The 26771-nt window shown below is 45.9% G+C and overlaps 1 protein-coding gene across 2 annotated transcripts; it reads left to right on the forward strand.

The window, feature by feature from the left end:
* Positions 1 to 26771, forward strand: MAS1 (MAS1 proto-oncogene, G protein-coupled receptor). Of its 2 annotated transcripts, XM_024248895.3 has the most exons (3): positions 1 to 146; positions 8475 to 8681; positions 16223 to 26771. In XM_024248895.3, the coding sequence occupies exon 3, from the start codon at positions 16259 to 16261 to the stop codon at positions 17234 to 17236; it is 978 nt and encodes a 325-aa protein (XP_024104663.2). In that variant the 5' UTR covers positions 1 to 146; positions 8475 to 8681; positions 16223 to 16258; the 3' UTR covers positions 17237 to 26771. The 2 variants fall into 2 exon arrangements, with proteins under 2 accessions (XP_024104663.2, XP_054413046.2); XM_054557071.2 differs by lacking the exon at positions 8475 to 8681 and having other exon boundaries at positions 1 to 196.

Here is a 26771-nt window from a genome sequence, read left to right on the forward strand (position 1 = left end):
GATTCCTTCAGAGATGAGAGGCTGCAGCCATCCTTCAAGATGTTGGGACCAGAGACCCTGCAGGCTGGCTGGGCATTGATGCCCCAGATGTGAAGGGGCAGCCAACCTGTTGGCCACGTCTGACCCTTCCTGAGCAAATGACACCAGCGAGTCTGCGTCCCAGTTTTTCATTGCTTAGCTGTCCTTGACAACCAGAGTAAGATTTTCTCTCTTTAAAAAGCTATTCCTTGGGTAACTCTTTTCTGTGCTGGTTTTTCTTTCTTTCTTTCTTTCTTTCTTTTTTTTTTTTTCAGTGTGTTAGATGTTTGCCGTTGGTGTGTGTTGGCAAAAACTTCTCTTTCCTCCTGCCTTTGTTTTGGAAAATTTACTTCTTTGCTGAGTTAACTGTTCCCAGACATTGTTCTTCAACTTCAGGGTTGAAACTTCTGCAGTAGCATTTTCTTTTTTAACTCGTTTCAGGGGAAAGAATCTTAGGATCAATTCACAGTTCGAATGGTGGACTTGGAGTTTTCAAGGCTGCTTAATGAAAGCTTATGAATGATAAAGAAGTTGAGGTTTGAAAGGGTTGTTATTGAATTTGATTCCTCTGGAGAAATCACTTGGCTATCAGCTCTTCAGCATCACAGGGGCAAGCAATATTGATTTTCTTCGTTTTTCCTTAGTGGGCACTGGCATCAGTATTAGCTTCTGTTGCTTATGAAGTCATATGCAGTCCTTTGGTGACAAGGTGTCTGTTAAAAGGAATCTCCTGCTCAGTCTTGATCTTTGGTATGAGCATCTTAGCAACACTTCCCAGCCAGGATACTTAGGAGTAATTTGGTGAGAGAATGTATAGTCTGTTGTTAGATTGCTGTGGGTGCAGCAGTAAAAAGGTAGTAGCAAGCTGGCCTCTAGCAGAGTGCCATGGCCTTGGCACCATTGGCATTTTGGGCTGGATAATTCTTTGCCGTGTGGGCTGTCCTGTATATTGTAGGATGTTTAGCAGCATCTCTGTCCTCTACCAACTAGATACCAGTAGCACACTCCTCTCCATTGTGACAACCAAAAATATCTCCAGTCATGCCAAACATCCCTTAGGGGACAAAATCACCTTTCCCCCTTTTAGACCAGGGCTCTAAATTGATCCTGTGGTATGTTTGGAAAGGGAGCAAGAAGTCTCTGCTTCTGCAAGCAGATGGCCCTAGTGTGGGGAAGATGGGAATGATGCATTTAATACCAGGACAGATGGTCCTGCCCTGTACATTCCCATCAGAGCCCTTGCCTGCCATGGAAATTCCATCTCACAAATGGGTTTCTGTTTGTCCAGGTGACTGCACACACACACAGGGAAGAATTTGCCCTTTTCTCTGGATCTGCACACCTAGAAATCCAGCCTAGGGTCAGGCTCTCTTTTAAGTTTCCTGGGAACAACAGGTGCTTTCAGATGGCCCACTCCCCCAACCTGAGTTTTGTTGGCTTTTCTCTCTTTCCTTTTTTCTCCCTGCCTTTCTCCCCAGCCCCCTCTTTCTTTCTTCTAAGAGTGATGTGCTAGGCTGGGCATCTGGGGCCATGGGAGGACTGTGCTGAACTGAATGGGAATGTGGAAGGGGTTGTTTTCTTCTGAGGTCTCTAGAGAACACTTGAGCAGCATAAATGTATGGCATTTAGAACTCTCTGCTGACTCTGAGTCTCCTTGTTTTTTCTATCAGCTCCACCACCCATCTGCTCCTCTCACTTTCACTGAGAGGTAAATGCAGCCAGCAATCTCAGGTGGACCTGCCAGGACACAGGCTCTGCAAAGCCCACATCCTTACACATCGATGGAAACCACCATGCTTGTTTCCCTGCTTGTTGATTCATTATCTCAGTTTGGCATTTCCATGAGACTCATATTGGCAAAGTGCTGTTCAATCTCTAGCATTTCTCATACCCCAGCCTTTCAAAACTACATTAAAATGCCAGCATGTGAAACAGTTGAGACCCAGTGGGGTTAATCTGCTTGATGGAGGACTTGCCTCTTGTGGTCAGTTTGACTGAAAGTGCAGCTCCCAGGCCAAGCAGCTGTAGGCACAAGCAGAATAGGCTGTGGCCTCTGCACTGTACTTTGATCAGTGTCAAAACCCCTCTTCTCAAAAGTCTCTTCTGCATTCAGATGTGATACTGCCTACAATTCTTTGAGTTTTGCAGGAAGGTGGTGGGTGTTAAGTCCTACTTTCCACCATGGTGAGCCTGGCTTGTGGTGTCTTGTGTGAGGTGCTGGAGCCTGAATAGGCAAGGATCATCCCCATGGGGGCAGCCACGCTGGGGTGAGGGCAGTGGCAGTGGTGACATGGCAGGGGATGTCAGTCCTGGGCAGGGCAGGATATCTGCATGGGTGGTACAGGGAACAGATGCTGGGTGTCGGAGCTCCTGCAGTGTGAGGTCTGTGTCTCAGGGTAGGTGGCAGGGGCAGCACTGGTCCAACAGGAAGTAAAAGGGCCCAACAAAGTGAGCAGGGCATCTGTGCAGGGGCAGGGGAAGAGCAGTGGCAGACATAGGCAACCATTCATAGGTGGGTTGATCAAATGAGTAAATGCATAGAGGGCCACAGAAGCCAGGTTTCTCAGAGAAGGGAGTTACAAATATGGAGAGGGAGAAAACTCAAATGAATTCACTGGTGGTGGGTCAAAACTGGAGATATTGGTGTCAATTCATGATTATATGTATATATTTTATAAAGATATAAAAAGACATAGAAATACAGCTGTAGGTGTGTGTATGTATGACTATACATAAATGTATCTATGTACATATATTCCTTGGCCCTGCCACTGAGAGGGGCTGGGAGCAGCGACAGCCTCCTAGCAATGAGCACATTTTACACCCAGATCTTGGCTTCTAAATATAAGTATTTACTGAAAGGAACCAGGGCTCCTTGGAGAAATGGCTGATTCTAGGCACTGGTGCAGGGGACATACAAGATTATGGTAAAGTGTCCAGTTTTTTGTGTTGGAAGGCTATTAGGCATATTGGAGGAAGTGTGGACCAGCGGGGAAGGTTGGATTGCTGTTTTGGCCCACTGAGGCTGCTGTGCCACCATGAGGCCCCGTTGGAGATACCCAGGGCTGTTGGTTATATGGGTCTGACATGTTGGGGAGATGTGTGAGCTAAAGCTGTGCATTTGGATTTCATCAGCAAATGGTGATGGTTGAAACGGTGGGATTGAACAAGACCACCCAAGGAGAGTCTGTGGAGTAGGAAGGGAAGAGGGTCGAGAATGGAGCATACAGACTGGCCAACACGGCAAAACTCCGTTTCTACTAAAAATAGCAAAAAATTAGTCAGGTGTGGTGGTGGGTGCCTGTAGTCCCAGCTACTCAGGAGTCTGAGGCAGGAGAATCACTTGAACCTGGGAGGCGGAGGCTGAATTGAGCAGAGATGGCACCACTGCACTCCAGCCTGGGTGACAGAGTGAGACCGTGTCTCAAAAAAAAAAAAAAAAAAACAAATAACAAAAAAAGAGAATGGAGCCTGGTGGAACTCCGAGGTGCAAAGGGCAGTGTAAGAACAGATCCAGCGAAGGAGACAGAAGAAGAACTGCAGGAAGGCAGGAGGAGAGCCAGAGGGAAGAAATATGCTAGGCTCTGGCATCATCTCAGAGACAGAGGCGAGGAGACGCGAAGTGGGGTTCCATAGCAACATTCATGCATCGGGGAGGGGCTCGAGCCCCAGATCTTGTCTCACCCCCTTCTGGAGGACTTGGCTGAGAGCGCTGCGCTGTTGAATGCACTGGCTCCTTTCTCTTATTTGTTCTGATGAAAGGACATGCCTGAATTGCCCCCTCTGACATCAATTATCTTTACCCATAATGGTGAAGCATGGTGTCCTTCATCAATAGATGTGTTTATTGATAATAGTGATAGCTAGCAGCTACTCTGTTTCACAGAAGAAAGTGAAAACAGAGACAATATTTCTGAAAATAACTCATTCCTGTGTGTTTGTGTTGTTTTGGTTATGGGTTTGGTATTGGGTAGATGGTGCTATAATAAATAAAAATCCATTCTTTGATAAATAAGATCCATCCTTTGATAAATTAAAAACTCCATCTTTTAAGGATTTTAATTACTGACAACCCAGTTGATTGTGCGGTTGCTTCTGGTGACATAGAAGCCATTAATAAATGTTCTAGAAGTCCTAACAGCAGCCCCATGAATGGGTGTGTGAACTTCACACATAGATGGACTGTTGACAATGAGCTGGTGTGTGTGTATGTTGGGTGGGGCAGGGGAGGGCTAGAAATAGCGCCAATTTGGACCTGGGGCAATCCAGGCTCTGCTGCTGCCTTTGTTACTAGGTATGTAACCTTGGACTAGTCCTGAGTTAATTTCCTCACCTGGAAAAACAAGGGGGTGGTTTGCAGTATCTGCATGATTTTTTCAAGCTCTAAGTCTTAATGATCAGCACAGGATGGTCTGACTTTACCAATAAGAAAGTGTTTTTAAGAAAACTCCAAGCCTCATCCTTTCATGTCTTTTATAAAATACTCCAGTTTCTGGGGAAAAATAATTTGTAACATATAACATATAACAAATTGCCATATTTACAAATGTTTCTTGCAGTTCAATAAAAGAAATGAACATAGAATATGAAAAAACAATCCATCAAAAAATACAAGTAACTGCTAACATAAAAGAATGTCCAACCTCATTAGGAATCAAATAAATGCAAATTAAAACCAGGTATCTTTTATCATCTATCAAATTTGGGAATTTAAGAAACTGAAGATGTTGTAGAAAAAGAAACATATATATGCTGTGAAAAAAATTTATATACTGTTGATGTTGGTATTAATATAATTGGCATGGTTATTTTGGATGACAGTTTGTTAATACACATTTAAATCTTGAAGAATGTTTATACCCTTTGGTCTAGCAATTCCACTTTTAGAAATATGTCCTAGGGGAATAATTAGAGATGTGCACAAAATTTGCATCCATAAATTCATTACGGTGCTTTGTTTTTAAAAATAGCGGTGAAAAATCAGAAGCAAATGGGTATGTCCAAGGCTAGGGGATTATTAAAAATAAATAATGAAAGCTGGGCACAGTGGCTCACGCCTGTAATCCCAGCACTGAGGGAGGCCAAGACAAGAGAATCAGTTGAGTCCAAGAGTTCGAGACCATCCTGGGCAACATGGCAAAACCCTGTCTCTACAAAAAATACAAAAAATTAGCTGGCATGGTGGCATGTGCTCTAGTCCCAGCTACCTGGGAGGCTCACTTAAGCCCAGGAGATTGAGGCTGCAGTGAGCGGTGATCTTGCCGCTGCACTCCAGCCTGGTTGACAGGGTGAGACCCTGTTTCAAAATTATAAATAAATAAATAAATAAATAAATCATGATACCTTCAGTTAGTGATACTGAAGTCATACTTTTAGAGTATATACTGACATGAGTAAATGTTTACAATATGATACTGAGTGAAAAAAAGGTAGAAGGAAAGGATACCAAAAGATTATAAAATGCAATCTCAATTTTAAAAACGAGTGTGTGTAAGACATTGAACAAAGACTAATGGAATATCCTAAATGTTGAATCAGGTTAATTTTTAATAGTAGTTGTATGTGTGGATTTTCTGAATTTTCTTCAATGAGCACATACTGCTTTAAAATTAGAAGAAAGGCGATAAACATTTAAAAGAAAATACCCCCATTTTGTGTTAAGATTAAAGAGGCTATAAAATGAGCCCTGCTGGGACTGTAACTGCCTAAAGGGTTCTTTTTGCCTGCTGCCCAGACAGAGCCGATTTATCAAGACAGGGGAACTGCAATAGAGAAAGAATTTGATTCATACAGAGCCAGCTAAACGAGAGACCAGAGTTTTACCACTCAAATCAGTCTCCCTGAAAATCAAGAGACTGGGTTTTTTTGTTTGTTTGTTTGTTTGTTTTTGAGATGGAGTCTTGATCTGTCACCCTGGCTGCAGTGCAGTGGCTCGATCTCGGCTCACTGCAAGCTCCGCCTCCCGGGTTCACGCCATTCTCCTGCCTCAGCCTCCCCAGCAGCTGGGACTACAGGTGCCCGCCACCACGCCTGGCTAATTTTTCTGTATTTTTAGTACAGACAGGGTTTCACCATGTTGGCCAAGATGGTCTTGATCTCCTGACCTTGTGATCCGCCCGCCTCAGCCTCCCAAAATGCTGGGATTACAGGCGTGAGCCACCGCCCCCAGCTGGAGACTGGGGTTTTTTTTAAGGATAATTTGGTGTGTAGGGCACCAGGGAATGGGGAGTGCTGATTGGTCAGGTTGGAGGATGAAGTCACAGGAAGTTGAAGCAGTTTGTTTTTGCGGTCTTCTGTTTCTGGGTGGGATCACAGAACTGGTTGAGGCAGATTATCTATCTGAGTGGCACCAGCTGGTGCATCAGAATGCAGGGTCTGAAAAATATCTTGAGCACAAATAACAGGGTTTACACTAGTGATGTTATCCCTAGGAGCAATGGGGAGGTAGAGAATCTTGTGGCCTCTGGCTGCATGACTCCTAAACCATAATTTTGAATCTTGTGCCTAACTTGTTAGTCTTACAAAGGCATTCTGGTACCCAGGCAAGAAGTGGGTTTGTTTTGGGAAAGGGTTGTTATTGTCTTTGTTTCAAAGTTAAACTATAAACTAAGTTTCTCCCAAAGTTATTTCAGCCTATGCTCAGGAATGAACAAGGGCAGCTTAGAGTTTAGGAGCAAGATGGAATCAGTTAGGTGGGATCTCACACTGTCATAATTTTCTCACTGTTATAATTTTTGCAAAGGTGGTTTCAGGGTAATCATTTTTTTAGTGGCAGAGCTCTTTGAACAGGCAGGAGTGGTTTGATCAGCCCCTGCAGACTACTTCACAATGGACTACTTCACATGCAGAGACCACATAGTGGCAAAGTCACAACTAGAAATTAAACAAGTCTTTTTTTTTTTTCTTTTTTGAGATGGAGTCTCACTCTGTTGGCCAGGCTAGAGTACAGTGGTGCGATCTCGGCTCACTGCATCCTCTGTCTCCCAGGTTCAAGTGGTTCTCCTACCTCTGCTTCCGAGTAGCTGGGATTATACAGGTACATGCCACCACGCCCGGCTAATTTTTGTATTTTTAGTAGAGACAGGGTTTTACCATGTTGGCCAGGCTGGTCTCGAACTCCTGACCTCAGGTAATTTGCCTGCCTCGGTCTCCCAAAGTGCTGGGATTACAAGTGTGAGCCACTCCACCCAGCCTAAACAAGTCTTAATAAAAAATATTCCCTACAATATGGTGACTTGAATTCCTTAAATAGGAAAGGTTAGAGGCAGACTAGATTAGAAAACTTAAGTATAGAGAGGCTATAAACGGTAAAGTCTTAAAAATAGGATTAGGCCCCAGGGTGTAGTGGAGAGAGCTCCAGGCTAAGATCAGGCACGCTGGGCCACAGGGCTTCTCAAACTGGTTGTGAATGTTGGCCTGCCTCACAGGCTCTCCAGCAACCACTTACTGTCCTGTAAAGTTGAGGGGTTTGGTAGAACAGTGATTTCCAGACTACGACTCCTCCTCCTCCTCCTCCCTCCTCCTCCCTCCTCCTCCTTCTTCTTCCTCCTCCCTCCTCCTCCCTCCTCCTCCCTCCTCCTCCCTCCTCCTCCTTCTTCCTCCTCCTCCCTCCTCCTCCCTCTTCCTCCTCCTCCCTCCTCCTCCCTTCTCCTGCCTCTTCCTCCTCCTCCCTCCTCTTCCTTTTCACTCCTCCTCCTTCCTCTTCCTCCTCCTCCTTCCTCTTCCTCCTCCTCCCTCCTCTTCCTTTTCACTCCTCCTCCTTCCTCTTCCTCCTCCTCCTCCCTCCTCCTCCCTCCTCCTTCCTCTTCCTCCTCCTCCTCCCTCCTCCTCCCTCTTCCTCCTCCTCCCTCTTCCTCCTCCTCCCTCTTCCTCCTCCTCCCTCTTCCTTCTTCTCCCTCCTCCTCCCTCCTCCTCCCTCTTCCTCCTCCTTCTTCCTCCTCCTCCATCCTCCTCCCTCTTCGTCCTCCTCCGTCCTCCTCCCTCTTCCTCCTCCTCCCTCTTCGTCCTCCTCCTCCTTCCTTCTCCTTCTCCCTTCTTCTCCTTCCGCTTCTCCCTTCTTCTCCTTCTCCTCCCTTCTCCCTTCTTCTTTCTTCTTATTGTCTCAGCTCATGGTCAGAAGTCAAGTGACCTGGATTTCTGCCTGGCCAGCACTGTGACTAATAGGATCCACATAAGTTTCTGGGCACTACAGCCCTGCAGGACCCAGGGAGCACCGGACATACTGGAGCAAAGGCAGACGGTAGGCCCTTTGGGGCTGTGCAACACGGTGGCTCTGAGCCTGGCATGTTTTTTAATCCTTAGGTTTTTCCCTCTAAAAAGGGGGCAATGATGTCATCCTTATCAGCCTCCCAAGCTGATTTCAAGGCTCCAAAGCTAGGATGGAAGGAAAGGTGCTTTGGCCCCAAGAGCCCCACACCACGATATTCTCACAGTCTAACTTATTTCTTTCTCCCTAGACATCTCTTTTGTGAGAAGAAAGAGAGGAGGGAAGATGCTCTGTGACGCTGCCAGTAATGCTGACCAGTCGTGGTGCTGTCACTTCCTTGGCTGTCTTTGCAATCTGTTCCCAACTGAGGTTTCCGTTGCAGTGTAACTGACCACTCCAGGGGCCACTGAGGGCTGTCAGGATGAGCTATCCTTCCACCCCAGGCTGTCACTGCCAGGTAAACATGCATCCCTGCAAATGCAAGTGCTGTGTAAGAAAAATGATTGGTGGCCGGGTGTGGTGGCTGATGCCTGTAATCCCAGAACTTTGGGAGGCTGAGGCAGGAGGATGGCTTGAGCTCAGGAGTTTGAGACCAGCCTAGGCAACATGGTGAGACCCTATCTCTGTAAGAAATAAACAACAACAACAACAAAAATTAGCTGTCATGGTCGTGAGTGCCTGTAGTCCCAGCTACTCGGGAGGCTGAGGTGGGAGGATCACTTGAGCCCAGGAAGTCAAGGCTGCAGTGAGCTATGACTGCACCACTGCACTCCAGTTTGGGCAACAGAGCAAGACCCTGTTTCAAAAAAAAAAAAAAAAAAAAAAAAAAGATAATGAGGCCGGGTGTGGTAGCTTACGCCTGTAATCCCAGCACTTTGGGAGGCCGAGGCGGGTGGATCACGAGGTCAGGAGTTCACGACCAGTCTGGCCAAGATGGTGAAACCTTGTCTCTACTAAAAATACAAAAATTAGCCGGGTCTGGTGGCAGGTGCCTGTATTCCCAGCTACTCGGGAGGCTGAGGCAGGAGACTCGCTTGAACCCAGGTGGGAGAGGTTGCAGTGAGATGAGATCGTGACACTGCAGTCCAGCCTGGGCGATAGAATGAGACTCCATCTCAAAAAATAATAATAATAAAAATGAAAAATGTTTGGCATGTCTGGGCAGAGAGCCTCTGGTCCTAGAATTGCATTGACCCAGAGAGAAGTTACCCTACTGATGCACCCTGCAGTGCAAGTGCCTACCTCGTCTGCATGGCTTTCTGAGATCTCAATGTGTGGTCTCCTCTCTGCTGTTGGGGAAGGCTCACTGAGCCAACACTAAATTATTCTGAGCTAGACTGTTTTGTCAGCTAGCAGCAATTACCCTTCTACTCTCCTCACACTTCCCAACCTCAAATATCTCCGTCAGTCATCCATTGACAGAGATGAAGAATACACAAAATGACCAAGGAGCTGGGGGAGGAAAGGGCTGGGGTGACGAGTACGTAGGGCCGGCTGTTGTCAAGGCATTTCTCGCCATCTGCTATTTCACTTCAGAGACCGAAACTCAGTTGGTTGGGTAAGACTGGGAATGTGATTTTTAGCAATGTGTTCATTTAAATAGAACCCCGCTATAAAAACAATTTGGAGGATTATGATTCGTTTTTAAATAAGAACTAGTTTTAATGGAATTTTTTATGTGCATTCCAATCACGACTAAAATCCGCATCATGATCAAAGTCTGCCTGAATACTACATGTGCTTCATGAGTTGTGCTCTAACCATTAGAAACCCACGTTTATTCAGTGTGAAGCCCTGCACTGAAAGTGGTGGTTTTCTCTCGTGGGGAAGCAGAGTGTATTCTTAGAACTGTTATAATGGGCTTTATTTCTTGAAACAGTTTGATAAGTATTTATTAAATGCCTACTGTGTGCAAGTGTTGGAGATTCAGACTCAAAAAGGATAAGGTCCTGGTTTCACGGAGTTCGCTGTTTAGTGGGTGTATTAGGTTGCTCTGACTGCCATAACAAAATACTATGGACTGGGTGACTTACACAACAGAAATTTATTTTCTGACAGTTCTGGAGGCCAGAAGTCCAAGATCGAGGCACCATCAGGGCTGGTCTGGTGAGGGCTCTCTTCCTAGTTTGCAGAAGGCTGCCTTCTCCCTCTGTCCGTACATGGCTTTTCCTCTGTGCCCTCACAGAGAGAGAGATCTCTTATGTCTCTTCCCCTTCTTACAAGGACACCACTTCTATTGGATTAGGGCCCAACTCTTAGGACCTTATTTGGCCATAATTACCTCCCTAAAGGCCCTATCACCGAATAGAGTCACATTGAGGATTAGGACTTCAACATATGAATTTTGGAAAGGAACACAATTCCGCCCACAACAGTCAGTAAGACAGAATTTTAACTCTGAGGCCAGGCACAGTGGCTCTCACCTGCAATCCCAGCACTTTGGGAGGCCGAAGCAGGGGGATTGCTTGAGGTCAGGAGTTTGAGACCAGCCTGGCAACACTACAAAAAATTAAAAACAAAATTAGCCAGGTGTGATGGTGCATGCCTGTTGTCCTAGCTGTAAAGGAGGCTGAGAGGGGAGGATTGCTTGGGCCCAGGCGTTTGAAGCTGCAGTGAGCTATGATTGCACCATTGTAGTTTAGCCTGGTCAACAGAGTGAGACTATCTCTACAATTTTTTTTTAATTAAAAAATTTTAACTCTGCTCTGTTACAAGGAGAAATCTCTTGGGTATGAACATAGCAAGACCCCATCTCTACAAAAATAAAACTAAAACAAAAATGAGCCAGGTGTGGTGGCATGCACCTGTAGTCCCAGTGATTTGGGAAGCTGAGGCAGGAGTGTCACATGAGCCCAGGAGTTCAACCTGCAGTTAGTTATGAACACACAACTGCACTCTAGCCTGGGCAATAGGGCAAGACCCTATCTCTAAAAAAAAAAAAAAAAAAAATTAAAGAAAGAAGATGCCATTTGAAACACCTTTCCAGCTGACTTTTGTGAATTTATTTGGAAACTTTTGGGGAAAAGAAGAAAAGTTGAATACAGAAATAGAAACTGGTATTGCAAAAGGAAAGGGTAGGACAGGCTGCTTGGGAGAATGGGTCATTGGTGAAAATAGAGCATGCCTTGAATCTAGGATGAGCAAGCAGGGTGACAGAGAAGGGGAGGTGACCTGGGGTAACTGAGAGCTCTCTGCTCACAGCAAGAAGCTGCAGCTGAAGGATGTGGTCCATGAGAGATTCCAGGGCATGGACTGGAGGCAGAAAGAGGATCTTGTCAGTATCCTCAAAAACTCAGATTAGGTCCTGAATTTACATCTCTGGTCTTTGGTTTAGGTTTGTAATTAAAAGATGAAAGCACTTGGCTTCCTTGCATAAGCGACTTCAGTTTTGCCATGGCTGTCTACCTGTGTTGGCCAAAACGGGAGCACTGAGTCACATGAGGCTCCTGAGCATAGGGAACCAGGCTCATCGGAAGCCAGATGAACCCCAAGAGTGAAATACTCGCTGCATCTGGGGGACTTAATGCATGGAAAAGAACATGAAATACCTCATCCATATTTTTGGTATTGATGACGTGTTGAAATAATATTTTAAACACATTAGGCTAAATAAAGTACATGATTAAAATGGATTTTGCTGGTTTCTTTTTACTTTCTTTAATGTGGCTACTAGAACTTCACTTACACAGGTGGCCCACGTTGTGTTTCTGTTAGACGGCGCTGGTCAAGGCCCTTGTTACCCCTACCTTTTGTGTACTCTGAATTACTTTTCTTCCCTCTTTCCTCTCTCTCCAACACCAGCAGCAGCAGGAGCAATGAAACACCAGTCTCTGAAGTGCATGCTGGCCACTGTATCGCCTCCCATCCTCCTTGCTGTGGTCGCTTCAGACCCCTGGGCTGCTGTCCCAAATTCCTTGATGATTTTAGCACCTGGATTACAGCCACGTTTTCCATCAATGTTCCTGTCTCCAACACTATTTCTCAGCGATTTGAGCATCTGTGGATAATTCTTCCAGCGCTGCAGCTACAGGTTCTGCTCTCAGCTCAAATGATTTTATCCTCCACTCTCCCTCAGCCCTTCTTTTCCACAGTCACGCTCTGCACTTAATACTGATAACCCCAAAACTACACTGCCCCAAGCTCAGTTTTAAGCATCACGTTCTCCAGCCCTCACCTCCTCCTTCCCCTTCAGTGCCTTTAGTACGGGGACTTCAATGATTCCCTGACACTGCTGGGACCTCTGATATGTAGCTCCTATTTCCTGTTCACATCTGTTACCTCCCTCGTGCCCTCATTTTTCTCCTAACCCCATTGGGCTCCAGAGTCCATCATCGTAGCCCTTTTCTTCTACATGCTTTGCTTCCTTTGACCCCCACTCTGTGTCGTACCCGCCTGGTAAACCCCAGCCCTGGTTAAATCCAACTCTCCCCTTTCTCCATGCTGGCACCTGGACAGCTGAGCTGAGCTGTAGAGAAGCACAGGTGAGGCTGAGTGGTCTCTCCCAGGTTCCCGAGCACTAACCTGGGCGGGCTCTAGGTTAGCCTGGCTGGAGATCCTGCACTTTGTGTATGTCCCTAGCCCTCTCTTTCCCTCATTTATTTCACATCGTGCCCTCTCTCCTTAAACCCTTAACATCTCCTCACTCTTAGCTGATGACCTTGCTCCTTACTTTGCTGTAAAAGAGATACTGTGTTTTCAGAAGACTACTTCTCGCCTTGGGCACTCCCACAACCACATCTACCCACCTCACCAGATCTGCAGCCACACAGCCTGCCTTCCCCTTCACCAGGTATAAATTATGCTCTGGCAAGGCCGCGACTCCACCCAGCTCTAGACCCCTACTTCCTGACTCCTCAATTGTTTGCTTTCTACTGGATAATTCTTATCCATTTATCACCTCTCAACCCCACAGCCCCCAAGAGAGTTGTCTACACTCACTGTCTCCACCTGTTCTCCCAGTCGCTCTAAACCACTTGCATCAGGCATTCATTTTGTCCAGTCTACTGAAAATACTCCTACCAAGGTCAGCAGTGGCTCCGCTCCCATGGTCAATATCAAGTTCCAGGTCTCAGCCCACTTGAACTTGCAGTAGAATTTAGCCCAGTTGATTACATTTTCTTCCCCTGGAACTCGTTCTTACTTGGCCTCCTGGGAGCCCTTCTTCCCCAGTTGTTCTCCTGCCTCCCTGTCAGGTCATCCTCAGTTTCCTCTCCTTCTTCCTCCTCATCTCCCCAGCCTCTAACTTTGAAATGCCTCAAGGCCAAGTCCTTGAACCTCTTCTCCTTTTTAATGGCCCATATTTCACAGATACTCTCATCCTCCCTCACAGATACCCTCATCTTGCCTCATGGCTTCAAATTCCACCTGTTTCCATACAACACCCACATTTATATGCCCAGGCTACAACTTTCCCCCGGCTCCTGAGGCTTCCCCGGACATGGCCTGGCTGCCTCACAGGCTTCTCGAACTCCACAGGCCCTGCTAACCTGCTTCACCTGCACCTGTCCATTCAGCAAATGGCTAAACACGTATTCTCTCTTTCTACCACAACACGTATCTCTTCCGTCAGTGAATCAAATCAAAGACCTCCCACCAGATAGTACTACCTCTGCCACAACCTGGTTTATGCTAACATCCTCCCTGTGTCTAGGCCAGTGCCTTCACGTCCCACCTGGCCTCCTCCTTCCTGCCATGGGCCCTAGAGTGTCACCTGAACACAGGGGCCATACCGAGGCTGTTCACGCCCCAGTCCCCCAAGTTAACCACATTCCTCCTCTCAGAACCTCCTGTGGCTTATCGTCTCACTGGGAGTAAAAGCACCAGCCCGCGAAGCCCGTTTGGACCTGGTCGCCAAAGACCCCTGCCTTCAGCACCTGACTGTTCTCCTTTCCGGGCCGTTCCTGCCTCGCTGGCCTTTCTGCGGTTCTTCACTCCTGGCTGCCTCCTGCTTCTGGAACTTCGAACTTGCTGTTCCCTTTGCCTGGAATACTTTTCCCCCAAGAACCCGCAGGCCTCGGTCACCTACTTCCTTCGTGTCTTTGCCCAAGTGTGACCTCATGAGTGAGACTTTTCCCATCACTCTATGGACAATGGAACCCCCAGGTCCCTGCCACTCCTTTCCTTTAATGCCGCTTTACTTTTTTCCATAGCACTGTTCATGCACTGACGTCAGTTTGATTGTTGTTGCTGTTATTGTATTTTGCTTGACTGCCTCCCCACTGGAATACAGACTCCACCAGGCTGGCACTTTGTCTGTTTTATTTACTGCCATGTCCCAGTGCCTAGAACAGTGCCTGGTATGGGCTAAATGTGTGAGGGGAGAATTTGGGGAACATGGTGGTCTTACTTGCAAACTTCTAACAAGGCCTGGTCTCTACAGCAGGCCTTTGGTTAGCCATGACAGGGCATGCGAGCTCTCGTCCTGTGTGGGTTCTTATCCGGGTCTCTGTCTACTAATTATGAAGTAAAAGGAAGCTCTCCTCCAGTGAAAGTAATTTCCTGCATCCCATTAGAACAGCTGAGGGAAATGTCAGTGGGATAGGCATGATCGGGACCACGGAGGCAGGGTCCTCCTGGGTGCCTGGATCACATCGCTGGAAGGAAACACCTGTTTCGCCAACCCAAAGGCTACCTGCTGGTCCAGGATCCAGGCCTGGCTGTACTGAGATCACAGCTCAGGGCCTGCACGTGCTGGGGCTCTGCTAACTCGATTCTAGAAATGTCTAATATCACCTGAGCCGTTCAAGTGCCACAAAATAACACATTTATGTATTATTCTGCTTCAGGTGAGCTCATGAGGAAAAGACAGGTATCTATTCACTAAAAATATTCTTTTGATTGGCTGGCACGGTGGCTTATGCCTGTAATCCCAGCACTTTGGGAGGCCGAGGCAGGTGGATCACCTGAGGTCGGGAGTTCAAGACCAGCCTCACCAACATGGTGAAACCCCATCTCTACTAAAATACAAAAAATTAGCCGGGCATTGTGGCACGTGCCTGTAGTCCCAGCTACTCAGGAAGCTGAGGCAGGAGAATTGCTTGAACCCGGGAGGCGGAGGTTGCAGTGAGCCAACATCTTGCCACTGCACTCCAGCCTGGCGACAGAACAAGTCTCTGTCTCAAAAAAAAAAAAAATTATTTTGATCAACTTCCTATGGACAAAGTTCAGAAAGCAAAGAACAATGTTTTACTACATACACATACACATGCATGCACACAAACTAGAAAAAAAAATTTTTGGGGTGCTTTGTCTGGCATCTGGTGATGGTGTTTCCTGCACCATCTGGCCTGTGGTCTGTGGGGATGTACATACGTCTTGTTAGGGCTCTCCATCCACTCCACACATCGATGGCTTGCCTGGCTTACGTAGTCTGAGCGGGTGCCCAGCTTTGTTGCAGATATTGAAGCCGTGTAAAATAAATGCCTTTTGATTGTTCACACTTTAAGCAATATTGGTACAATATTAAACCCATTGTCCCAGGCACTCCCTCTCCTTACTGCTTATGGCACTTCATGTATTAAAAAATGACAATGGCAACATTGCCCAGACATGCGTTTTGTCATCAAGTCTTAATGCAGTCAACCTGGTCCCTCAGGCAAATGAATGGAGGCACAGAAGGTGAAATGATTTTCAAAATGCCATTAGGAAAGCTCGGGCCAGAACTGGAAATGGGTCCTGCACAGGGCACTCGGCCACTCTTGCCTGGCCATCTCCTTTTTGGCACTAAGCCACAAGAACACAATGATATAGAATGAATGGTTATCACTGGGGATCCAGAAGGGTCGTTCAATCAGTTCTCTCTCTTATCAGGTCTAAGTTCCTTTCTTATCAGGTCCTAAAGGCCTAATCTTATCATTGTGACAAAGATAACTGTAGAGTCTGTTAAACTTTTTTGTAATAACATGAAGATTGTGATTTATAGCTGAATTTCTCCCTTTTATTCCAATTCAACAATTTTCATGGCTTTTTGTGTTTGTTTTGCTTTGGACATATTTACAGAAAATTACCTGAAGAGTTCCAGCCTGAGGCCTCCTCATGGATGGGTCAAACGTGACATCATTTGTTGTTGAGGAACCCACGAATATCTCAACTGGCACGAACGCCTCGGTCGGGAATGCACATCGGCAAATCCCCATCGTGCACTGGGTCATTATGAGCATCTCCCCAGTGGGGTTTGTTGAGAATGGGATTCTCCTCTGGTTCCTGTGCTTCCGGATGAGAAGAAATCCCTTCACTGTCTACATTACCCACTTGTCTATTGCAGACATCTCACTGCTCTTCTGTATTTTCATCTTGTCTATCGACTATGCTTTAGATTATGAGCTTTCTTCTGGCCATTACTATACAATTGTCACATTATCAGTGACTTTTCTGTTTGGCTACAACACGGGCCTCTATCTGCTGACGGCCATTAGCGTGGAGAGGTGCCTGTCAGTCCTTTACCCCATCTGGTACCGATGCCATCGCCCCAAGTACCAGTCAGCGTTGGTCTGTGCCCTTCTGTGGGCTCTTTCTTGCTTGGTGACCACCATGGAGTATGTCATGTGCATCGACAGAGAAGAAGAGAGTCACTCTCGAAGTGACTGCCGGGCAGTCATCATCTTTATAGCCGTCCTGAGCTTCCTGGTCTTCATGCCCCTCATGCTGGTGTCCAGCACCATCTTGGTCGTGAAGATCCGGAAGAACACGTGGGCTTCCCATTCCTCCAAGCTTTACATAGTCATCATGGTCACCATCATTATATTCCTCATCTTCGCCATGCCCATGAGACTCCTTTACCTGCTGTACTATGAGTATTGGTCGACCTTTGGGAACCTACACCACATTTCCCTGCTCTTCTCCACAATCAACAGTAGCGCCAACCCTTTCATTTACTTCTTTGTGGGAAGCAGTAAGAAGAAGAGATTCAAGGAGTCCTTAAAAGTTGTTCTGACCAGGGCTTTCAAAGATGAAATGCAACCTCGGCGCCAAGAAGACAATTGTAATACAGTCACAGTTGAGACTGTCGTCTAAGAACTGTGAGGGAAGTTGTGGATAAAAATGGTGGAACACAGGTCATTTTTAGTTTGTGCTTGGAATATAACTTAAGTATCTCCTAAATGTGATACAGAAGGACATCTCATCCCATATGCATGAGATACTAATTAATGATGAAATTGAACTCTGTACTGTATCTTCTGGAAATGACCTGTCATTTCTGTACTTGACAAAGACTCTTTCTATTTCTTTCAGCTCTTTTGGCAGCATCTTACCGTGAACCATAAAAATGACTCTAGCAGGAAGATTTACAGATGTGTACTGGACAAGGTAACAAAAGTATTTGTTGGAGCTTGAGGAGGCAGCTTGATGTAGCAGGAAGAACAAGGGTCGCTTCCTGTGTGACCTCAGGCAAGTTGTTAAACCTCTCAGAGCCTCATTTTCTCACTCATAAAATGGTCGCGGCAATAGTCTATACCTCCTTGGTCTGCTGTGAGGATGAAATGAGAAGATGAGGCTTGTAAAGCACCTGGCACATTGTGGATGTTCAACAAATATCAGTCTCTCCTTACTCCCTTCAATGGTAGACAAGATATAAATTTTTGTTTTGTAAAGCACACACACAAACATACACACAGCTCTATCGTGTACAGAAGTTATTATGTGTTTTTACATGTTGAATGTAAATTTACGAAGGTCTTCTGTTTGCTTGCAGCATGAAAGCTTTTCATGGCATTACGCCTCTATTGAAAAACATCGTGGATGTTATGATCTAACCAGCCATGTGCTAGTGCATCATTTCAGGTTGTGCAGAAAAACATTTGGCCACCAGTAGAGGAGTGGTGGCTTACCTTCCCTCTGTGGGAATACTAGATGAAATGAAAGTCTGTGTTTTGAAATCCTTTGATTGCATAAACATTTTTACGAATGGAGTTGAATTTATGACTTCCTGGGGGTGACTGGGACCCTCCTCCCCCATGAAGAGGTGGGTTATTTATAGCCAGAGTTCTCAGCTGCAGCCAAGTGCGGGTCTCTGCACCTGTCTGCCTCCTCTCCTCCTGAGGCTTTTTTTTTTTTTTTTTTTTTTTTTTTTTTTTTTTTTTAATCACACCTGGAAGGAGGCTCAGTGGCAAGGGCTAATGAAAATGTGGTCACATCCTGGAGGACTCTGATATTTTTGCTCATGACAGATCCTTGCATGACTTCCTCAGCATCTTTACTCAGCACTCCAGGGTGGGCTCTGCCTCTTGCCTGCCATGAGTTGCCCTCCAGACACGGCACGTCCTGGCTTTTAGCTGTGAAGCCTGTCGCATAGCTATGTTTATTTCCTGTCCCTTCTAGGAGTTCCACAAAAGGGCAATATGTCACATGATTCTACAGGTTGTAAAATGTTCAAGTCCATAGAAATGAGCCAGATAGTATTTATTTTAAGCATTTGCTCTTTAAAAGGTCAGAGAGGCAGTGATGAAACGGTTCTCTGTTGCTGCTGGTCCTTCTCCATCCTCTTCCTTTCTCAAAAGAAATGATGCGGGGCAGCTTAGCTGGGGGAGAGGAGTCTGTCCCCTCGAGCAAGGACCCCACTGCCAGCCAAGCTTGGATGCAGGAGGCTTTTCAGTGGGTGACGACATCTGATTCAGAAACAAGGCAGCTTTGCTTTCAGGAGCCCAGATGGGGTGTGGAGCAATGACATTTAGAATGATCTTGTTTTTGGTTGAAAACAGAGCATCTTCCCTGGGAAAGAACAGAATATGGAGATCAGAGCAACTCCCCTCTGTTTCCTGTCCTTTCCTGTGTGTGCTGTGTGCCGGCCTCTGGGGTAGGGAAAGGGGGCCAACCTCGTCTCATCTCTAAGGGGATCTTAGTCTCAAAGGGGACCCTAAAGACTATCAGATACAAAGAATTTCTACTTAAGGAAAATATGGTGAACTAATAGAAAGCCCCTATTTATTGTTTTTCTGCAGATAAAGTGGGGAAATCAAATGCAATAGTGAATATAAAAATTATTCTAACCTTTTAAAATGATGCCTTACCAAGAGGTAGGATTCAGAGTTTGGCAGGGTTACAAAGACTAATTTCTTTCTCTCTTCCCCAAACCCATTCCCAAAGTGAAATGTAAGGTTAAAACTAAAACAAGAAGATTTACATAAATTTGCAAATATGTAGAGAATACTAAATCATTTGTACCCTTTAGGCATTCAGACAATTTGCCTAAGTCATCGTAGGTTACTAGGTGCCACTTCCGAGAATTCCCTGGGGATGGGGAGGAGATTGTTTGGATAACGCCTGTCCTAACTGAACGGGAAGGGTTTGTAGCATTCCTACTACAAAGATTCATGCACAGCCTTCTCTGCAGAACACCATGATGTGGACAAGGCAAAGATGGGGAAATGGAAGCTGCTGTCCTGTGTCATAGGAGAGACACCGCATAACTATAACGCCAGGCTGCACACAAGTTTGTTTGACAAGTGTTAGGAACAAAATTGTGTGGCAGAGGTCACCGCAGCAGGGGGCTCTTCCTGCCACCCCATACTGCGTGCAGCCTCTTCTGTTCCCTCCCCTGCCCACTGGGGTTTCTCCTCAGCACTCGTCATGCCGTATATCGATTTGCTTGTTTGCTCGTTCTCTGACTCTTCACGCTAGACTATAAGCTCCTTGAGGCCAGGGACGTAGCTTTGCTCACTGCTGTAGCTCCAGCTTATTTGCTGTGGTGGTCGAATCCACTGCACCCCTCTCTGGGCTGTTTCCCTTGCACATATAAATAGACTCAAATTGCTTCCACCTAACCAGGAGCCATTCCTTGACCCACAGTCCTTTCCAGTTTCTATCTCCCGTCCCTCCCTCTCTTCCAAACCACCTTCTGGAAAGCCTCTTCCACACTCACTGTCCTGACTCTTGCCACAATTCAGCCCTCAACATGCTGCCATTTGTCTTGCAGCCTGACCGTCATAGAGAGATTGGTCCAGACAGGAAGGTGAGTAACTTCCACACTGCCAATCTGATGGGCTGTTTTCTACCTATGCCTTTTGTGGCATTTAATACCCACAGTCTTCCTGAAATTATCTCTTTTCTTGGATTCTAGTTTGCTACATTTTTCTCCAGCTCTCTTTTTTGAATCCTATCTTCCTGATTGGATTCTTCTCACTTCTTTCCTCCCTCTTCTACTGTTCCTCCCTTAAATGGACACATTTTCCATAGTTCAGTGGCTGGGCCTCCACTCTCCTCTCTCTGAGAACTCTCCCTGGATCCTGATCCATAATCACCTGCTTATTAATGAACCTCAAATATACATTTGCTGACCAGAACCCTTTGCTGGGCTCCAGTCCTGTGTGTCCAACCATCTAATGGACTTTTTGACCCAATGTCCTACAGGTGCTTGTAACCCATTCATTTCCCCACCATTTCTTTTTTCTTTTCTTTTCTTTCTTTCTTTTTTTTTTTTTTGAGACACAGTCTTGCTCTGTTGCCCCAGCTGGAGTGCAGTGGCGTGATCTCAGCTCACTGCAGTCTCCACCTCCCAGGTTCAAGCAATTCTCCTTCCTCAGCCTCCCAAGTAGCTGGGATTACAGGTGTGAGCCACTGTGCTGGGCCTGCCCCTATTCTTTTTTCAGTGAAGGACACCACTTGTCACCCTGTCCCCCTTGCTATGCTATTCCCTTTGCACAGATCGCTCTACCTTTTTTAAATCTAGCAAACTCCATTTATCCATCTACGTCCAGCTCAAGCATTAGAGACTCAGGAGAGCCTCTGGAAGCTGAGTTCCTGGATAACCGTGCCATACATTTTCTTTCCCAGACTTTCCACATCTTTCCCTTCCTCACTCTCAGTAAATGATGGCTGGCTCCCCTTTACACAAGGGGAAGAGAAGCAACTGGAAGAACTCTTCCAGACATCCCCGCCGTCCCCTCTGCTCACCTAGCTACATCTCCTGCATATTGGCCTCTCCCCTGTGTGCTCAGGGGGAACTCAGTATGCCCCTCCCTGGCTAAGGTGACACCCTAGCTAAGATGCTCCAGCCCCTTCCCCTGTTGCCTGCCCAGTGGCATTTCTCCAGCAATTTTCCCTCTCTGTCCTGCACCATCAATTTCAGTCCAGGATAAGGGAGGACAGAATTTTCAGGAAGCAGGATGGAGGAGGGTTGGTGAACAGCACCACTGGCCTTGACTAGCCTGCTCCCTGCCACACATACTGGTTGCTTCTCTGGAGACAGCATTGTATGCACTGAGATGAGCAACTGGAGAGCCACCAGCAGCCATCTCCTCCCTTTGTGCCTCACAGCTCCAGTGACTGATGGAGATGGAGATGGGATCATTGGCTGCCTTCATGGAGTTGTTTAAGGAGCACTTAGAAGATGCTTTATGGGTGTCCCTACAGTTTCACCATTGGAAGAGTAGTTCCGTTAGGTTGAAATTTGTCTTTTTACTCAACCTCTTCTTAAATTAGAAATCACCCCTGGAAAGGAAAACACATCAAGTCATACATACTTTTTCCTGTGCTTTTTCTCATGGAGAGGAGCAGCACAAGACAAGACACCCGGCTGTTCAGGCTGCTGAATGAGATGGTGAGGAGTGGGTGGTAGAAGTGAAGAAAGGAGGAGGTGGGAGCAATCACGTATTTGCTTGCTTGACTCCACAAACAGGAAGCTTCTTTTCTCTTTACCTAACATTTGACTGTTTAACTTTGCAAGGTTATGTGGGAAACAAAAATCCTCGATATGAAAACATTAGCAAATGTATCACTTATAAAATGGGTACCATCAGGCCTCCCCCTGCTTAGCACCACAGTCTCTCTCGCTGCCTCATCTACAGTTTTGTGGATCAGTCTTGTAATGCCTCAGAGTCAATGTGCAAACTGTCCTCGAACTTTCATTGATGATCTTGACAAACATTCAGGATTCAGTGAAGTTGGTAAGAGAGGTGTCACAGAACTGCTAAAATACACTTCAACTATTGATAAAAGAGCATGGAGAAGAGCTAGACCGGTTAGCAGCTGAATCAGAGGAAAATAAACAAGGATGATGATGAGATGGGAGCTTCCAAAAAGAAGCATTTTAATATCAAATGTTGAAGAGAGGCTCTTGGGAAAACTGCTGAAGTCTTTAGATATTTTTGCAAAAATTACCCACTTTCTGATATTCAGCAAAAGTAACCATTAAGTAAAGACAGAAAAATTGGCCGGGTACAGTGGCTCATGCATTTAATCCCAGCACTTTAGGAGGCTGAGGTGAGCAGATCACCTGAGGTCAGGAGTTTGAGACCAGCCTGGCCAACATGGTGAAACCCCATCTCTACTGAAAATACAAAAATTAGCTGGGTGTGGTGGCGAGCGCCTGTAATCCCAGCTACTTGGGAGGCTGAGGCAGGAGAATTGCTTGAACCTGGGAGGCGGAGGTTGCAGTAAGCTGAGATTGCACCACTGCTCTCCAGCCTGGGTGATGGAGTGAGACTCCGTCTCAAAAAAAAGAAAAATTATGCCAAAAAATTAAGTATTTTTGTGGCTTAAAAGAACAATGTATTGTCATTTCTCAAGTCTCCATGGGTTGATTGAGCTCAGTCCCTCATTTGGCGTCTCTTGTAGTTGTAGTGAGTTGTTGGCTGAGGCAGAAGCCACCTGAAGGCTTGTCTAGGCAGGGCAATCGAGGTGGTACAATCACAAGGCTGGTCATTCCTGGGGCTCAGCTGGAAAGGTGGACCAGAGTTCCTACACAAGGCCCTTTGATGTGGTTTGGGTTTCTTACAACATGGTGATTGTGTTCTGGAAGGAAGTCTCCTGAGACTTAGCTTTTCCTGAAGGCCAAAAATCAGCTACTGGGGTCTCATTTGCTTAAAATTATTGGCATGTTGTTGAAATTATAATGAGTTTTAGTAAAGCACAATTAAAACAATTTTCATGATTTTAATTTCACTTTTTTCATGATTTTCTATGAAACTGTGGTCCTCATTTTAACAAGATTCCTTTTTAACAATCTTTTACTAAAACCAATCATTCATGGATAAGGAGATCCTCTTACACTAATTATTTAAATGTGTACATATACATGTTAATACAAAAGGTTGAATTGTTAAAGCAAATTCAGAGTGACTTACAGATCTTACCCAACATGAAACTAATGATTCAAATGATAAGAGGCAAGTGCCAGGCACAAATGAAACACTCTTTTCTGGAGGAGACCAACAGTTTTAATTGTTTCTGGGGTTTTTTGGGTCAAATTTCTCATTTTGTTTCTAGATTGTTTTCCAAATGTCATTTAGTTTTCTATCTGTACTTTTTGTGATTCCCTGAACTTCTTTAGGAGGATTATTCTGATTTCTCTGTCAGACATTTTGGAGATCTTCAATTCTTCTGGGTCCATTGCTACAGCTTTGTTATCTCTTTTGATGGTGTCGTTTTCCCCTGAGTTTTCACAGTCCTTGCACTTCATGTCGATCCCCGTGCAATTGAGAAGATAGTCACCTCTGACAGTTTTTCAAGTGTTCTTTGGTGGTGTCAGAGCTTTGCTACTTAGTATTGGAACTTAAACTCTGGTCTGTTGTTTCTTCCTGTTCTGAGTGAGACTTGCAGTGAGCACTGGAACTTAAACATTGCCCTGGAACTATATTGCTGCTCTGTCAACATTTCCCAGTTCAGGGAAGATGTAAGTGAGTGTCAGAACTTAATCTTGAGCTTTTTGTTGTTTCCAGGCCAGGGGAGGGCTCTCGAGTATACCTAGGCTCTGTGGAAAATGCAGCCAGGGATTTGGACCTCCATGTGGATTGTGCCAGCCAGTCCCTTCACCATGGTGTCCCCACTGATCAGAGCTCAGAGTGCACCAGTGCACCAGTTGCTGCAATCAGTGCTTGGCTTTTTGTCCCCAGTTCACCCCAGGTCATTCAGCTATCCTGGCATACTCAGTGGTTCCTGTGGGATGGGGCCAGAGTGGGTGTCCCATGAAGATGACCAGATCAGTGGGGAGATAAAATGCTCACCTCTAATTCTCTCCTGTCACCTTGGAAACCGTGGATCTAGAGACATTCTCTGAGTGACATTATGCCAGCTGGGAGTGGTGGCACAGTATGAATTGATTGTTTTTCTCTTACCAGTTCTGGCTTCTTTCAATTCTGTGGACCCAGGGGGTTTCTCAGCTTCTCCCCAAAGTTCTGGTGAATTCAGGGTGGTGTTCTTGTCTTTGAATAGTTGGAATATATTTCTGTGGGGGGAATGGTTCCAGAGAATCTTCTATTCTGCCATCTTGTTGAGCCCCCCCAAAATGTCCCCTTCTCATACATTGGCACACACTTAAGTTTTACATTGACTGATGAGTTTTGAGCAACGTACACAAAGAAACATTGTTCTCAAAGGAAACTTGTGAAGTTTGGGGTACCTCCATTTTGCACATTGTTCATTACACAGGTAGAATATACTTACGTGACTACCCATACCCTTTCTCCAGCCTCTCTGCCCCATAAATCTATAAATCCCAAATTTATTTATAATAAACAATCTTGACAGATTAGGTATATCCTGCTGGAAATAGGACTAGTTCACTGAGTATAACGTTTCTACAGAGCAGTCTGATTGAGGTCTTCAGCATCTTTGCAAGGTGCCCTGGTTGAGGTTATTGTTCCTGCAGGCATTGCTGTGGGGAAGGAGTGATTCGCAGGCTTGATGCTAACATTCCCTGTATGGTACCTTTTGGCCAACACCAGCCTGTCAACACCTGAGGCAGAGGCCTCCGGAATGAGAAAACAGGACTAGAAGCCTGACTGTCTACTTAGTAGCTTGGCAAGTGTCAACAAGTTAATCTCTGTGACTGGTGACTTAGTTGGAGTTCCACCCAAAGCAGATCCTGAGACAAGGATTTAGTGCAAGTAATTCATGTGGCCGTCATCCAGAGGAGCATGGGAGAGAGTGGAGAATTTAGACAGGGAAAGGAGGAAGTTAGCAAAGGGTGAATGAAGGAGAACAAGGGTCCAGGACAGTGAGGTCCCACCTCAGAACTGCCCTCCTGGAAGGGCGAAAGAGCCGTGGCGCTGACCCCCACCTCCTGCCCCTCAATAGGGAACATCACTCCCCGACGTCAACTCCCAGCTCTTCCTGGCCTGCCCTGTGCTCAGGCCGAGCATGGCCCAAAGCAGGGAATATGTCTAGGCAGAGCGACACAGGGAGCCATGGGCAGGTACAGGATCTACCTGCAAGTGACCACAGGGGTGGCTTCAGGGCTGACCAATGGCATCTGCTATCATGGAATTAAAGTAACGTACCCCACAAAGTAGCTGTGCCAAGTAAGTGAAATAACGCACAAGGAAATTCTGTGTAAACTTTCAAGCATCAAGCAAATGTTAGTTGTTTCTTGAGGATATTATGCAAAGTGAAATAAGCCAGGCCCGGAAGGACAAAGACTGTATGATTCCACTCATATGAGGGGCTTAGAGTTGTCAGATTCATAGAGACAGAAGGTAGAATGGTGGTGGCCAGGGGCTGGAGGGAGGGGGGAGTGGGGAGTTAGTGTTTAGTAGGAACTGAATTTCAGTTTGAGGAGATGAAAATGTTCTGGAGATCTATTGCACAACAATGGGCATGTAGCTAACCCCACTGTACTGTATTCTTAAAAATGTTTCAGATGGTAAATTTTATGTTATGTATATTTTACCGCAATAAAAAAAGTGAGTTGTTGTACTTCCAAGGCACTCGGTGTGTTTTTCAGGATGCTGGGCAGCACATGGTCCCGAGACAGGCACCAAGTCAATACTTGGGGGATGAAGGATGAAGACAAACCTCCTCTTCATCTTCACTCCAGTGAGTGGAGCACTGGCACTGTTGCCAGCGAGGGGCAAAGACACGAGGCCAATTCAACAACCCACCTCAAACCTGTATTTCCAAGTGAGTGCAGACTCCCCTGATTCCAATGAAGCTGCTGTCGAGGGCCGGATAGCAGCCACTCTTGGCTTTGCGGGCCGTACAGTCTGTGCTGCAATGACAACTCTGTGGGTGTGTGAAAGCAGACAGTGCTTAGATGAACGAGGATGGCTGCACGCCAACAAATTCATTATGGACACTAAAAATTGAATTTCATGTAATTTTCATGTCATAGAAATTCTTTCTTTTCCCTTTCAACCATTTAAAAATGTAAAAAAACTATTCTCAGCTTGTGGGTTTTACAAAAACAGGTGGTAGCCAGATTTGGTAGTGGCCGGACTTTGCCACCTCCAGCCTGGAGTGTTTTGGGAATTCCCCGTTCTGAAATGTTCTCCAATGTGGCTGCAGCACGTCCATTTGACAATCCTGACCTCAGCGGTGGCAAATCGTCCTTGTTTCCTGGTGGATTTAACTTTGCAGAAGGACCAGCAGACATCCTGACCCGTCCATCCTGATGGATGAGATTGGTGTAAAGTTGAGAAATTCTGTTTTGGATTAATCACAAGGTGATTTAAAAAATGAGAGATTTTCTGTAGTAAGTACATTGGCTGTAAATAGAATTCCAATTCTACATGCTCAGGGACCATTTTGTTCACTTGTATCAAACCATATTCTCTGGATTCAGAGGGAATTATTGGAACTTTTCAGATATCAGGAATAAAATGTTCATGCACGAGAA

Source organism: Pongo abelii, chromosome 5 (genome assembly GCF_028885655.2).
Source record: "Pongo abelii isolate AG06213 chromosome 5, NHGRI_mPonAbe1-v2.0_pri, whole genome shotgun sequence".
NCBI lineage: Eukaryota > Metazoa > Chordata > Mammalia > Primates > Hominidae > Pongo > Pongo abelii.